Here is a 15,072-nt window from a genome sequence, read left to right on the forward strand (position 1 = left end):
TACCAATGCATATTCAAGAGGCGAAGAGGCCTACCTACTGTTTGAGAGTGAGCGTCTTACACAAGGAGTCAAAGATTTGTTTGACAAAATGTCCGTGGTACGAGGGAAGACGTTTGCAGATATATCCAAGAAACCAAAGTCAAAAGTAACCATGAACTGCTTGTCGCTGAAAGAAAATAGAAATCTTCTCCAGAGAATGCTGTTGATTGCACAGGTACGACAACTTGATCTTCATGATGCTCTGACATACCCACTAGGCCCAGTTCCAGCAATGTTGGCCAACTTCGATGAGACAATGACGAAGACAAATAAAGCTGTTCTTGCTCATCATCTGGAGGCAACATTTCCAGAAGCTATTGTTGACCTCAGTTTCAAAGGCAAGACTGCCATTATTGTTGATGCTATGGCGATGATTCAAATACAAAGTAAAATACCAGCTACATTTGGAGAATTTGCATCCAGCATATTTTACCAGTTGAGAGCAATCGCCGCTAAGTATGGTGCTACAAGAATTGACTTTGTCATCGATCAGTACAGAGAACAGTCCATAAAAGATGCAGAGAGAAAACGTAGAGCAAACACAGGTACCCTTACTGAGATCCGGATCACAAGACCAACTCTAAATATGCCAAGGCAGTTCAAAAAGTATCTTGCCTCTGGTAAGAATAAGGAATCTCTCCTGCTCTTTCTGTTTGAATCCTGGAAAGAATATGAATCAGAATGCCTGCAGGGTATCACCATGTATGTTACCAATGGTGAGTTATGCTACAGGTTGCAATCTGCAGACGGTGTTATGGACGTAACCGAGGTACCTGAATTACAGTGTGACCATGAAGAGGCTGACACAAGACTACTACTTCATGCTCAACATGCATCATACATTGGGGAGGCAGACAACATTGTCATTCGCAGTCCTGATACAGATGTCTTGATGTTAGTTGTGAGTTGTGCTCATCAATTACAGGGCCAGCTGTTCCTACATCAAACCAGCAAAAATGGTAAAATCCTCTATGTAAATAAGATATCAGAGTCTTTGGGAGACAAGACTTCCCTGGCTCTCCTTGGCCTTCATGTGTTCTCTGGCTGTGATAGCGTGAGTGCTTTCAAAGGCAAAGGCAAGAAGAAGATGATAAAAATGCTGCTTGGAAGTGATACCTACACTGGTACATTCCATGACTTGGGAATGTCATGGACATTGTCTGATACCCTGATGACACAAATAGAGTCCTTTGTCTGTAATTTGTATGGACAAAGCCGATGCAGTAATGTGAATGAAGCAAGATACAACTGCTTTCGTCTTGGCCTACACAGTGATGGTGCCCTCCCTCCAAACAAAGACAGCCTGAAATTGCATACACAGCGTGCAAACTACCAAACAGCAATCTACAGGCGATGTTTGCAAGCCAAAATGGATGCACCAAGCCCACATGGACATGGATGGATACTGCAAGACTCAGAGCTATCAATCCAGTGGATGACACTTCCCCCTGCACCAGATTCTATCATCAATTTTGTAAGCTGTAAATGCAAGAAGTCTGGATGCTCATCAAGATGTTCATGTAGAGAAGTGGAATTGCATTGCACAGAGCTGTGTCAGTGTGTTTCCTGTACAAACACAACAAACATTGATGAAAGTGAACTAGCAGATGAAGAGAATGATAGCTCCTCAGACATAGAAAGTGACATTGAATAAACTAATTAACTGTAAGGAAGACATAGACAAAATCAAACATTCAATCATAGTGATCGCAATACAGATAACACTCACTGACAATAGAGAATTATGGACACTTGTGTCTTTCAAATGAAGGGAGATTTCAAATTGAAATGTATTTCCACTGATTGTTCATCTGACAAAAAACACAAAGAATAAAAAACCAGAGTGAAGACTAACAATTGTGGTCATTTCTCCCGTGTAAATTGAAACTTCCAGGCAATTTTTACCATATACTCTCAAATAGTTGAGTACATCAAGGTTAAGAATACGATAAGTATGGACCCTAGGGATTCTCCATATTGGTAAAAATTAATTAAAAGAAGGTAATTAGCCATATGAAAGTAACACCAACCACTTTTTTCAAGAAGGAATAACACAACACATCACACCTTATCATGTAGGATCAGCAACCGTTTCAACAAAATCAAAGGAAATGCCCGGTCGATACATCTTCTTTTTTAGTGTGAAAAGTTAAAAAAATTGCAGTTTTGGTTAAAAAATATATGTTAGACATTTTCAAGAAATGTTTGTGGATCTCATGTGGGAAAATTGGAGATGAAAAGGGAATAGTTTCATGGTTTTGAACATACAGTAAACCAATAAACACATCATCTCTTTTTTTTCACAAAAAACATGAAAATGTGTGTTTTTGGTAAAAAAGTGCTTTTTTCATGTTTTTCGATGAAATAACAGTTGTTTTCAATTTTTCTTATAATTATTTTGGTACACTCAACAATAACTATCATGAACAGAGTAACAACATACTTTTCATCATTTTCACTGAAAATTACAAAAAAACCAAGCTTTTTGGTCAAAAATCTAATTAATGTGCAAGATTTTGCAATGGAAAATTGTGATTTCCATACAAGCATGTTGTAAACTGTCTTTTCACATAATATCAATATGCACAAACGTCTGGGTACAAAAAAATATCAACTTCTAGAGCGTTTTATAGGTCTCGGCCCACAGACTATTACATTACTTCGTGTGAAAAGCACAGCGTCAAACCTATGTGCACTCGGAATACACATTCGGTCACAGTCTGTCAACATAGCTGTTCTTAGTCAGCCAGTAGCTGCTGCGTACGCCCGAGAAACGCCAAGGGATTAGAGCGATTCCAGTGAAAATCCTTCGTCATGCACGTATACCAAATCCTACTATCTTTATCCGTAATTCGCTACGTTGTGGCTGACAACCCAACCGCCAATGTAAGTAGCGGAACTCTTGTCGGCAGGTCGGTAGAATTCTCACACGAAGACGTCGATATCACGAGAACTCTTTACGTTTTCAAAGGAATACCGTACGCCGCGCCACCGGTCGGAGACCTGAGATTTCGACCCCCACAACAAGTAGAACCATGGGAAGGCGTGTATAACGCTACCGAGGTCGGATTCGCTTGTGTTCAGTCTATTTCGCCTCTCTACTCGTTTGGGGAGCTACTGAATGAAGATTGCTTGTATTTGAATGTGTTTGCACCGGTGACAAACGTAAGTTGGGCGACCTTTTATATAGTATTTAAAGTCCTGATCTAGTAGAAGATGAAAAGTGTTATTTAAATATTGACATCGGTTCATAGTCGGCATTCATTTCAGCGGCTTTGTGCTTTGTCATGTCGGCGCTTGCGCCTAAAGTTAGTAAACAAAAAATATCTTACATCCCAGTCCAGCAATTTACCGGTGATGGTGTGGATCCATGGCGGTGGTTTGATCGTTGGTTCCGGGACGAACGGTGGTCTGTACGACGGTACGGTGTTGGCAGCGATCGGAGAGGTCATCGTCGTGTCTTTCAACTATCGTCTCGGTGTTTTCGGATTCTTCGCTACAGGTTGGTCAATCAGCGATACTTTCGATTGCTAGTTTATTTTCAGTGACATTGTCAAGACTTTGTTGCAGACAGCTTATGCACAATATATATATATATATATATATATATATATATATATATATATATATATATATATATAGAGAGAGAGAGAGAGAGAGAGAGAGAGAGAGAGAGCTATAGATTTAGATATAAGTAACAAAGACATATACATACAGATGCAAACGTACATCCATTGTATTACATACATACATACGTACGTACTTACGTTCATACATATATACATAAATACATGCATGCATGCATGGATGCATGCATACATACATACATACATACATACATACATACATACATACATACATACATACATACATACATACATACATACATACATACATACATACATACATACATACATACATACATACATACATACATACACACACACACACACACACACACATACATACATACATACATACATACATACATACATACATACATACATACATACATACATACATACATACATACATACATACATACATACATTCATACATACATACATACATACATACATACATACATACATACATACATACATACATACATACATACATACATACATACATACATACATACATACATACTACATACATATATACATAAATACATACATACATACATGCATACATACATACATACATACATACATACATACATACATACATACATACATACATACATACATACATACAATAGAAGCTATTTTTGAATGGTTTTTGTTTCTTAACGTTATCATTATTACTCAATATTGCCCTGGAAATAAGATTCTTTAAACCATATAAAACCACTAGGAAGTGTCTGAATTACCTGTCCGAAGTTTCAATTTATCTGCCCAAACAGGTGATAAACACGCCCCCGGAAACTACGGCCTGTTGGATCAGATCGCTGCCTTGAAGTGGGTGAAGGAAAACATTGCAGGTAATGCAAATAGTCTGTTTATAATGAAACTCACAAAATATATGTTTTGCCCTGTATTTGCCGCTATCAATACAATGCTTTGAACTATTATTGTCCCTTCTTTCTATGGACAGCATTCGGAGGAGATGCCAATAAAGTGACTATATTTGGTGAGAGTGCAGGGTCTATAAGCGTTGAACATATGCTGTTGTCTCCAATGAGCGAAGGACTCTTCCACCGAGCTATTATGCAGGTAAGGGGTGACATGACTTTGTATACAGGAACGCATTAGACTAGCCGCAGATGACATTTAACCGTGACACGATGGTATTTCACATTGTTAAGGTAGTATTCACCTCGAAAGTGAAAGACTTAAACTTTTGCTCTAACTTTCCTCAAGGAATCTTTCAATCATTCTCTTTCAAAATCAAGAATAAAAATAGGGGGTCACCATGCAAATTTTGGTACTAGAGAAACAAATTACCAAAGATTTACCGATATTAGAAATTCAAAATGGCCGCCATCCCGAATTTCGAAAAACTAAGCCATTGAAAAGTTTTCTTTCACCAAGAGCTTTAAAATGAACCCCCACATGTGGTATATCAGAAGAGAATTGTAAAAGTTTGAGAGTCCGAATGTCTGTCCCCGAGGTGCGTTCTACCTTAAAGCAGGGACGTACCACAGTGGTACGTCCATTGTGCAAGGGACAATGTCGTTCTTTTTGAGCTTTTTTCCTTGAATTTTGTTTGATATGAAAATTGTGTATGAGCACAGTTTGCAAGTATTTCAGCATGTTTCAAGAAGTCAAACAACACAAACAACTCAACTTAACCTGCAGCCAAACAAAGTTTAACATTCATTGAAACATTGTACGGTCTGTACAAAAATAGAATCAATTACTGTTGCAAACTTCTCAATGTGCTATGGAAGACCGGTCACGACCTGTGACATATGACCTGCGACTTCAAAACCGCGACACATGGCGACGTTTTTTTGAAAATGGCGGCCATGCACCAGTTTATGGTCTAGGATTTGGTCCAAAAAAGTTTTGACCTCGTGTAAGCTTTAACAATAGATATCTTAATTGGCAGTGCCTTTCATATGGAAAAGGACAGTAGTTTTCCCTTACAGTGCAACAATGTCAATTTGTCATCAGAGGAAAGCAAGTCGGAGTAGGGAGATTCATTTTGTCTAGTGGTCACAAACGAAGCCATGATTGTATTTAAGCAAAGCATGTAGTGATAATTTTTGACACTTGCGCAGTTATGCACCGTCTCCATTTTGTCACGTGACGCTGAGTGACTTTGTACAAATATTCAATCATTTTTTTATGTCAAAAATGTAAAAAAGTGTGTGAGTTTGTTCCTTCACGTAATTACGAATATCTGGCCCTACCAGCCTTGCACAGACTTAGTGGAGTAAATGTGTGTGCCCCCGGGACAAAATATCGACAAATTGTATTCTAATAATATAAAAGTATACAACGAAATAAAAGTACTGAAAAAACCTCTCACGTAACATTTATTTGATATGCAAATTGAGGTTACGTTTTGGTAAATTTCGACCGTTGAAAGTCATCGAAACATTTGTGAAAAGCTTTCAAGACGCCGCTCATTACCATTAATATTTATTTGGTATGCAGATTGAGGTTAAAAGTTGTTAACTTTTGACCGTTGACGATAGTGAGAAAAAAACTAGTTTTTGTTTGTCTCTTCGTCGTATTCAGAGTGGAACATCATCTATATTCGGTGGCCCACGTGTCGATGCAGAGGGACAAGCAACTCTAGCATACGGGATAGGTAACATGCTTGGATGCGAGCAAGACAACACTGAGGACTTGGTCCGATGTCTCCGTACAGTGCCGACTGAAGATTTCGAACCAATACTCAATCCTGAAGAGGTAAGAGAATTCTAGAGTCACTGAATCATTCATAAGGTTGTCATAAAATCACTGGTAGAATAAGCACAATAATTTCGTGAAAAATTATGTCCACGAACGGTTTCTGGAGAGCAAGCGGACAATTTTCCTACCGGCCCACGGGAGAAGAAGACTGAACAAAGAATGTTGTACCTTGGGTAAAATAGATTTTATCTTCCTTACAAGTAGCTGAAAATTCTATTATTATCACACTGTCCCAACACAATGTAGCCTCCTGTACGAAGAGAACACAAATATTGGTTGGTCGAAATTGTCTGTATGAGCATCCCCGAAGCAATGTTCATTTTAACAGTTAATTTTTAAGATGAAACTTAAGTTTCCGTTACTATACTAAGTTTTTGTTATATTTACTGAAATCGTGGAGTAATTTCACATGCTTTCCGACTTTGTTATTTGCATTGACAGCATCGGGCATTTTTTCACGAGCACACACGTGTGTCTACACACACATAGACACACACTTACTGTAGTCTTGCATAGACACCTATACATACATGTACCCAAGTATACAGATGACCCTCTGTTGAAATTAATGTCCTTCTTGTCAAATAGGGCGTTGCGTTACATACACAACATATCTAATAACATGACGATTGTAATGGTCATGAAACTTAGTGTCGTATGTTTTTACTTTGTTTTTGAAACGATTTAATTTTGTATTAGATACATACATACATACATCCATTCATCCATCCATCCATCCATCCATCCATCCATCCATCCATCCATCCATCCATCCATCCATCCATCCATCCATCCATCCATCCATCCATCCATCCATCCATCCATCCATCCATACATACATACATACATACATACATACATACATACATACATACATACATACATACATACATACATACATACATACATACATACATACATACATACATACATACATACATACATACATACATACATACATACATACATACATACATACATACATACATACATACATACATACATACATACATACATACATACACCAGACACCCACACTTGACATTCAAAATGTTTACCATCGCCATGGCGAAATTTAAGTCTTCAGTATTCACACGAAAGCTAGTGAAAAGTTTGTTTACACTGCGAGTTTCAAAATGAGCCCAACAAGATGTAAACCAAACGAACTGTAAAAGTTTGAGAGTCCGAATATCTGTCCCTGAAGGGCACCTTTCCGTCAATAAAATCTTTATCAATTTTCAGGGTATGCTTGCGACCATCCCCGGGATTGACCCCGACATTGGCATCAACCCCTACGCACCGTACTTCGATGGTCAGTTAATCACTGTTGTACCCAGCGATCTCCGGAATCCAGGAACGTTAAATAAGACAGGTGTTGACATTCTGATCGGAGCTAACGCTGACGAAGGAACGCTGCTCTTCCCCTATGTTGTTCCCTTTCAATTCAACGCCACCGAAATCACTTTGAGCAGAGCCGTATTCGAGCAATATTTCAGTGCCTTTATGTTCGGCTCGTTCAAGTCCAACCCCACCATTCTAGACGCCATTAAATTAACCTACGTTCCATGGGAAGACGCCGATTCTGACGACGCCAATTACGCTGAAGCCTTCAGTCAAATGCAAGGTGACCACACATTCGTCTGCCCATCCGATCTGTCTGCCCGTGCGTACGCGCAGTCCGGCGCCAACGTGTACGTGTATCATATGACACATATACCCGCTACCTGGCTGACTGGGTTGCCGTGGACGAAGGCTGGCCACGGGGAAGACCTCCCTTTTGTATTCGGATTGCACTTCAGCCCAGTTTACACGTGGACAATGCCTGCAGAGGAGGTAGCCATGTCGCGGAATATCATACGATATTGGACAAACTTTGCCAAGACTGGGTAAGGTTTCACATCAGAATCTAATATTTGTCATTTTGCGACAGCTGAAAGTCAGCCGAACAGCGTTCACAAATGGTTCTCCCAGGTTTGTATATGATGCGTGTATCACAAGTTGGTGAAAGGTAAAGCGTGACTTTTCACAATTTTGAAAACAAAGCTAGCAGTCGGTAGAGAAGGGGAGAGTTTTGTCGCAAACTCCATCAACAAAGGGGTAAATAGCGCTTGCTAGCGTTTGCAAAGAGCAAACGGTCAGTTGAAGTTTTCCATGTTGGGAATGGGAACTGCGGAAATCGTAGCGGGGGGAGGGGAGGGGGAGGGGCGGCAATAGCAAGCATATTTCACCATTCATGTCTAAATAGGTATCATTCCTCACAGATTATCAAAAAGCGCGATGATGAAACGAATAAACTTGTAAAAGATGTGATTTCTCAGATTCAATATGTTTGTCAAAGCTTAAAGTTGCAGCTTTGTACACATTTGTACCATTTGAACTTGAAGGCTGTACATCACCAATAATGTTTTGTGGAACCAGTCTGTGAATGGCTTTAGCACTTAGAGCTTTCTTATTTCCTCTCCATGCACGTTCCTTGTATCTTACAGCAATCCAAATTTACCTGAAAGCGAGGCAAACTCATCCTTGGCGGATTGGCCACGGTTCGAAGTACCCGGATTAGAGTACAAAGAACTGTCACTGACGATGGAAAACAAACGAGCGTTGAAGGCGAGGGAGTGTGCTTTATGGAATGACTTTATACCAAAGGTTGAAAACCGCGAAGGTTTGTAAATCACAATACAGTTTTTTAAAATAACTATGGTGCTTGCTTGGTGTTTCCTTGGAAATCATGTCATTTCTGTCCGTTATGCTGCGTTTGTTAGAAATAATTCTATTGCCTGAACACCCATGATCATGTTGACTTGCCCGTTGTTCAACTTGTCCGTACCACCGCAATATCTTTAACAGACAAACACTGTTATTTCTACATGTTTGTAAAGCATGTTGAAGAAGATGTGTTTTTATTGTAAAAAATAAGAATGTTGTACAGCGTTACCGTGACGGCTTTTGTCCCCTGTAATAAACTCATTGTCCCTAAGTTGATGGTGAGGGCGGCCTTGGCTGTATTCATTTCATACCTACAATGTGATGGAACTATTACGTCACTTCTCCTGCCGACAAAAGTAATTGAAAGGACATTGTCGCGGTGAGCGGGCTTTATGTTTGTCGTAATTAAGTATTCTTGCTGTCGGCTGTATTTTCAGCTCATTAATTATTAGACAAAACACACACATCCAGCCAAGCTTACGAACTGGACTTGCGCACTCAGTAAAAGTATTCAATACATGGTTTCAATCAAATATGTTCGAGCTGATAAACAACTTTTAAAAATTTGTAAACAGTATAGTAAATTCCCGTCGACCATATTCGTCATCAGTATATTTGATTAATTTTTGCAAAGAGGCCAATTTTGCATGACACGGGAAAACAAAATATTTGTCTATGTGAATACAATGGGATGATATTTCTGCGTTGTGCTCATCGAATAAGTATTTATAGATACATGTTCGGCGCTTTCAATATTAGCCAGGCATGCGCACTTAAAGGAAATTTCGGTTTTGCGTCAATATCCGACTATATTACGATATTAGAGTTGTACTTTTCATAAAAAATAAATAATCGTAACTTGTTATTTTATCTGTTTCGCCATTTTGTTGTACAGACGAAGAGACGGCAACCGAACCAAACGAAGGGGACAACGGGAAGCCACCAGAATGCACTGCTGGCGCTATTCATGCAGCCGGGGTCACAGTCTATTGCATCTGCGCACTGCTGCTGTTGCCAAGCCTCCTCGTAATGCCCGCCTCTCCGGAATACATCCTCTAAACACATGTTTCATTCACTAGTTCTGAAGTTAAACTTTACTGTGACGTCATGTCATGGTGTCCGTGCATACAGATGCTACGCGGATATTATGTTAGTACGCACATCTTAATTTTTGCTCGAACTTTCCACAGGGTAACTTTCAACTCTGTCTCTTCAAAATAAAGAAATCAAATCAGGAATCATCGTGCAAGCTTTAATACCAGACAAACAAAGGACCTATCATTTACCGACATTCGAGAAAAATGGCTTCAAACCCTCAGCTTACACTATTGAGAATATTGAGTTTTCTACTTTCTAAAAATAAGCCTGGTGGAAAGTTTATTCACTCCATGAGCTAGCTGAAAATGAGCAACAGCTTCGAATGATATTCAGGGCTATTCTTACCACCTAACACAGGGTAATTAATGGACGCATCGATTCCTCATTGTGTAGATACAGTGTTACGATCAATTTTAACACATAAGCTAGATGACGTCTTCATCAAGTTCGAGTTTGATTAGTCGTCTGTTATATTTTATCTTTTCAGGGAGAGCCGAGAAAGTTCCTTTCTTTTGATATTTTTTTATGTTGTTTCAGAATCTTTTGAAATTCGCACAGAATCATCGCTGGAGGGCGTTCTCTTTATATCTCAAACTGTATTTCTTTCTCTGCTGAGTTGGCAAATAAATATTCAAATTATTCAGATTTATTGAGACTGAATGCATCCCATCATTTTTGCTATTTAACCCAACTTTTTTATTTCGCCTTCCTTTCATTTCAAGAACATCAATGCTTGGTTTACCTTGTTGTACTTTTATACTTTCGAAGTTCATCTCTTACTTTTTCTCTTTGTAATATGCCAGTAAATGGTATATATATATATATATATATATATATATATATATATATATATATATATATATATATATATATATATATACCTGATAATATATTTGAAGTCTATCTCCTTTTCTGTATGTAGAATACTAGTCGAGTAAGATTAAAAGTGCTTAATAATAATAATAATAATAATAAATAATATTTATTTCTGACGCGCACTACACATACGTCTCAGTGCGATTTACACATTCAAAACAGAAACAAACAAACACTAAAAACCTGCAACAGCGATAAAAGAAAATGAAAACAAACAATGTCAAAATCTGTCAACACCTGTACCATTCTCGTACATGACTTGAAGTGATAAAATAAAACAAAAGACGGTGATAAAAAAGGCAGAAAGCAGCAGAATAAATTAAAAAGTCCCAGTTAAAAACCATACAGAAGATGATCCGAAAAACTCAATCACAAATAGCACTGATTAAAAAGATGAGTTTTTAAAAGATCTGGCATTGCGAATCACAGGCGGCAGTGAATTCCACAGAGCAGGTGCACAAACAAGAAGACTAATAATATATTATATGTATGTACACACACACACACACACACACACACACACACACATATATATGTACACACATATATATATATATATATATATATATATATATATATATATATATATACACACAGAGAGAGATACAGAGAGAGAGAGAGAGAGAGAGAGAGAGAGAGAGAGAGAGAGAGAGAGAGAGAGAGAGAGAGAGAGAGAGAGAGAGAGAGAGAGAGAGAGAGAGAGAGAGAGTGCTTAGTTAGAGGTGAGGAAATCCCGTGCACCGATACAGAACTGGATTGTCAAGAACAGTGATACAACCTTTATTTGCTTTAACGACCGCATAAAGATAAGAGTCGTTTCAATATTTACAGTTATTTGGTCACCGGCGTTTCACCAGTGGACGACTATGATGTCTTTTATGAGCAGAAAACAAGAGATAATGAACATGGCTAAAACAAGGAGGTAGCAAAATTGAATACAAAGAATAGAGGCTGTCCGGGATCACAGCTGTTCTTATTGTGATAGACTTCATTGCAACGTGACAAGTCAGAAATGTTTGCCTCAGCATCTCATATTATGCTTAAGAAATTAAATTACACTACCGATCACCATTGATCAAAGTCTCATCTATACCGGATCCCTAACCAGGTTTTCGACCACCGTTACGCCCTTTCTCTCTTCGAAGGGGGGCCTTTTCCTCCTGGGATCCCCATTTTATCCGGAAACGAGGTCATGGTAAATGCTGAGGAGATGATCTGGACCAAATGTGAAAAAATTACGACAACAAAGAGATATGGAAATTGTCCCTAAAATCACAACATTTTTGTCATTCAACAATTTTATTTTGCAAGCTCTTCTCCATGGCAGTAATATCCAAGTAACTGTTATTCGCAAAGTCGTCGCTAACTCCCACCGTACAAAGATGTCCACAGTGATAGCAATGGAGGTCAAATTGACAATATTACAATATTCCATCTGATGGCTGCTCAACAATGACATCCCGGACTTCAAGAATATCAATTTTTACAATCCTGTTTTGGTAAGGATGCACTGTGACAGAGTGGCGGTATTTGCCAGGCGAGGAGCTCTGCTATATAGGGGCAACAGGTAACGGTCCGGGAATTCACAAATATTTTATGCCAGTTCTTTTCTTCTTTAGATTCACGTTCAGATTTGAAAAGTAGTAACCAAATCGAGGTCGAGGCTTTTGCTGTTCGATGCTTCGTTGCCCACCGACGTCATCATTGTCTGTAGCAATGTCTCGTCCTATGCATTGTTGATATTCTGTTCCCCGTATGTATGTGAAGCTTTGGTTTTAGAGAAAAGCGTTCACCTGCTGGAATTTCGCGATATAATAAATTGCAGTAACTGCAGCAAGTTTGTTAAAGGAATATCAATGCAGAAATGTGTTCGATATGAAGAGTACAGCAGAGTTACGAATGTCGACGGAATGTCTACGTCATAGATTGATGAATACAAAATTTACTGTAAGCGATTTTCGAAAATTTTATTTTTTCTGCATTGGGTTAACACACGGATCGATAAATTTTGGGTAATTTGTTTCTCTAGAACCAGAATTTGAACGGCGGTCGCCGATTTTTTATCTTCATTTTGAAACGATTCCTTGAGGAAATTTTAAAAGTTTAAGTCTGTCACTTTCGAGGCGCATACTACCGTAATACAAGACAGTACAAGGACACATTCGTCGACATATACTCGAAAGGATGTAAATACACTAGAGTGTGCACTCTGCTGATGCAATATCTGGATATTGAACAGCACTAGTGCAATTATTGTACAGATGAGATCCGCGGCCAAGAACAGAGTTTTTGAATCCGGATTAGGCTGACGCGGTAGTTAGCGCCCCCAAGCGCCTGCTTTCATATCAGGGAGCGTTCGGCTATTTAATAGCCAGGGCGGGCCGGCAAATTCCCGTGCATCAGTCTAAATAAGGGAATCCCGTACTCATTGCCCTCCTAAATTGATAACCCCCTTTTAAGGTGACAAAAATTTCATGACACCCCCTCCATAATTGCTTGAGTGAGTATTGGTCTGATAGGAATAGCTCATTGCCATCGACGAGCTCAATTTACAAGAAGACTACTCTGTACAGAGTCACAAAAACAACATGATGTTCATGTGACAGATAATACATATACTTTTATTGAGATTACAGTGGTCGGGATGGGTACTTTTGAAAATCAAGTGACCAACCTATGCATTTTTGAAAAATACATGACCCCCTTTGCATTTTCCAAATTTAAGGTGACCCCCCCCCGGATTTAGCCGGGCCACCCCGGCCTTAATAACTGAACGCTCCCTTAGTGTCTACTGCTACCATCACGGTTGTTCAGGCGGTGGAAGGAAGATCGGTCTTTGGAACTAGAAAAAAAAAACGATCATGATTGTAAGATGTGCTATCCTTTTAGCCTTGTTCGGCCACATCATCGCCGATGACCCTGTCGTTGAAGTCAAGACGGGAAAAATTGTTGGCAAGTCGGTACAGTTCACACACAAGGACGTCGATGTAGAACGCACAGTGCACGTCTACAAAGGAATACCCTACGCTGAAGCGCCGGTCGGTAACCTCAGATTTAGAGCACCTAGACCTAAAGGTCCCTGGGACGGAGTGCACGATGCAACGAAGGTTGGGTACGCCTGTATCCAATATCAAAATCCCCTTCTTCCCCTTGAAGAACCGCAAAGTGAAGATTGTCTGTATTTGAATGTATATTCACCGCAGACTGATGTGAGTAAAACATAGCCCTCAGAAATAACGATTTAACGTAATCGATGTAGGCATCAGAGATTTGTAATAATCTGAATGCATCCAAAGTCATGTACATGCTGCGCACTCACATGCAAAAACCTGTTCATGGCCTCTTCAATTGATTCACAAAAATAACAAAACCGTGATGCTGGAAGACTCAGCAAATACTTTTGTCAGATTCGAACCCGCACCCTACTGTATCTATTCTCCTAGTGAAGGTATAGACAATGAAAACCGCTTGGCGAAATCCCTACACCTCCAAAATGTGGGTCAGTAATCGAGTTAATTTGTTCCAATTTTCTGACCGTGACCCTTCCCCACTGTGTGAAGGTTATGAAGAGTGCGTATCAGTAGGCCCAATGGCAGGAAATAGGTCGAGCTGAGTTATAGTATTTAGACAGTGCACACAAATTAAAATTTGACCCTAGCTAGATATGCTGGGAAGCTTTTTTTTCTTCTTCTTTTTTCCATCATCCAACGGACGCTAGGCGCTAGCCCATTTACAGGATGAGGTACCCATAACACCACTACCCCAATGGAGTACTGATGAGTAAAGTGCCTTGCTCAAGGGCACAACACCGGGCTAGAGTCTCGAATTTACCCTCCTCCGACAGTGAATCCGCTACTCTGGATCTACTGGTACATCTGCGATATTTCGTTGATTACAAATACAAAGCGTATGTTACCGTGGTGTGTAAGTTATTTTAGGAGGGGCCGTCCATTGTGTCGCTGCAATTATAGTTCAGTTATAGTTCATA

At 39.4% G+C, this 15,072-nt stretch overlaps 2 protein-coding genes across 2 annotated transcripts; both read left to right on the plus strand.

The window, feature by feature from the left end:
• Positions 1 to 2,692: 2,692 nt before the first annotated feature.
• LOC139130176 (cocaine esterase-like) lies at positions 2,693 to 10,853 on the plus strand. Its single transcript, XM_070695915.1, has 8 exons — positions 2,693 to 3,204; positions 3,379 to 3,541; positions 4,445 to 4,522; positions 4,636 to 4,754; positions 6,228 to 6,401; positions 7,647 to 8,290; positions 8,891 to 9,066; positions 10,006 to 10,853. Exons 1-8 carry the CDS (start codon positions 2,854 to 2,856, stop codon positions 10,167 to 10,169), a joined length of 1,869 nt encoding a protein of 622 aa, XP_070552016.1. The 5' UTR covers positions 2,693 to 2,853; the 3' UTR covers positions 10,170 to 10,853.
• A 3,092-nt stretch (positions 10,854 to 13,945) lies between these two features.
• LOC139129349 (esterase SG1-like) lies at positions 13,946 to 14,308 on the plus strand. The gene has a single exon (XM_070694983.1). It carries the CDS (start codon positions 13,946 to 13,948, stop codon positions 14,306 to 14,308), a length of 363 nt encoding a protein of 120 aa, XP_070551084.1.
• The last annotated feature ends 764 nt before the right edge of the window (positions 14,309 to 15,072 follow it).

This window comes from Ptychodera flava, chromosome 3, assembly GCF_041260155.1.
Source record: "Ptychodera flava strain L36383 chromosome 3, AS_Pfla_20210202, whole genome shotgun sequence".
Taxonomy (NCBI): domain Eukaryota; kingdom Metazoa; phylum Hemichordata; class Enteropneusta; family Ptychoderidae; genus Ptychodera; species Ptychodera flava.

What these genes read in the sequence shown, in the direction of transcription:
- LOC139130176 (XM_070695915.1), top strand. Translation starts at nt 2,854, where the DNA reads ATGCACGTATACCAAATCCTACTATCTTTATCCGTAATTCGCTACGTT. An exon ending in TGTTTGCACCGGTGACAAAC is followed by an intron (nt 3,205 to 3,378) that starts GTAAGTTGGGCG and finishes CTTACATCCCAG; the next exon opens with TCCAGCAATTTACCGGTGAT. An exon ending in TTTCGGATTCTTCGCTACAG is followed by an intron (nt 3,542 to 4,444) that starts GTTGGTCAATCA and finishes CTGCCCAAACAG; the next exon opens with GTGATAAACACGCCCCCGGA.
- LOC139129349 (XM_070694983.1), top strand. Translation starts at nt 13,946, where the DNA reads ATGATTGTAAGATGTGCTATCCTTTTAGCCTTGTTCGGCCACATCATC.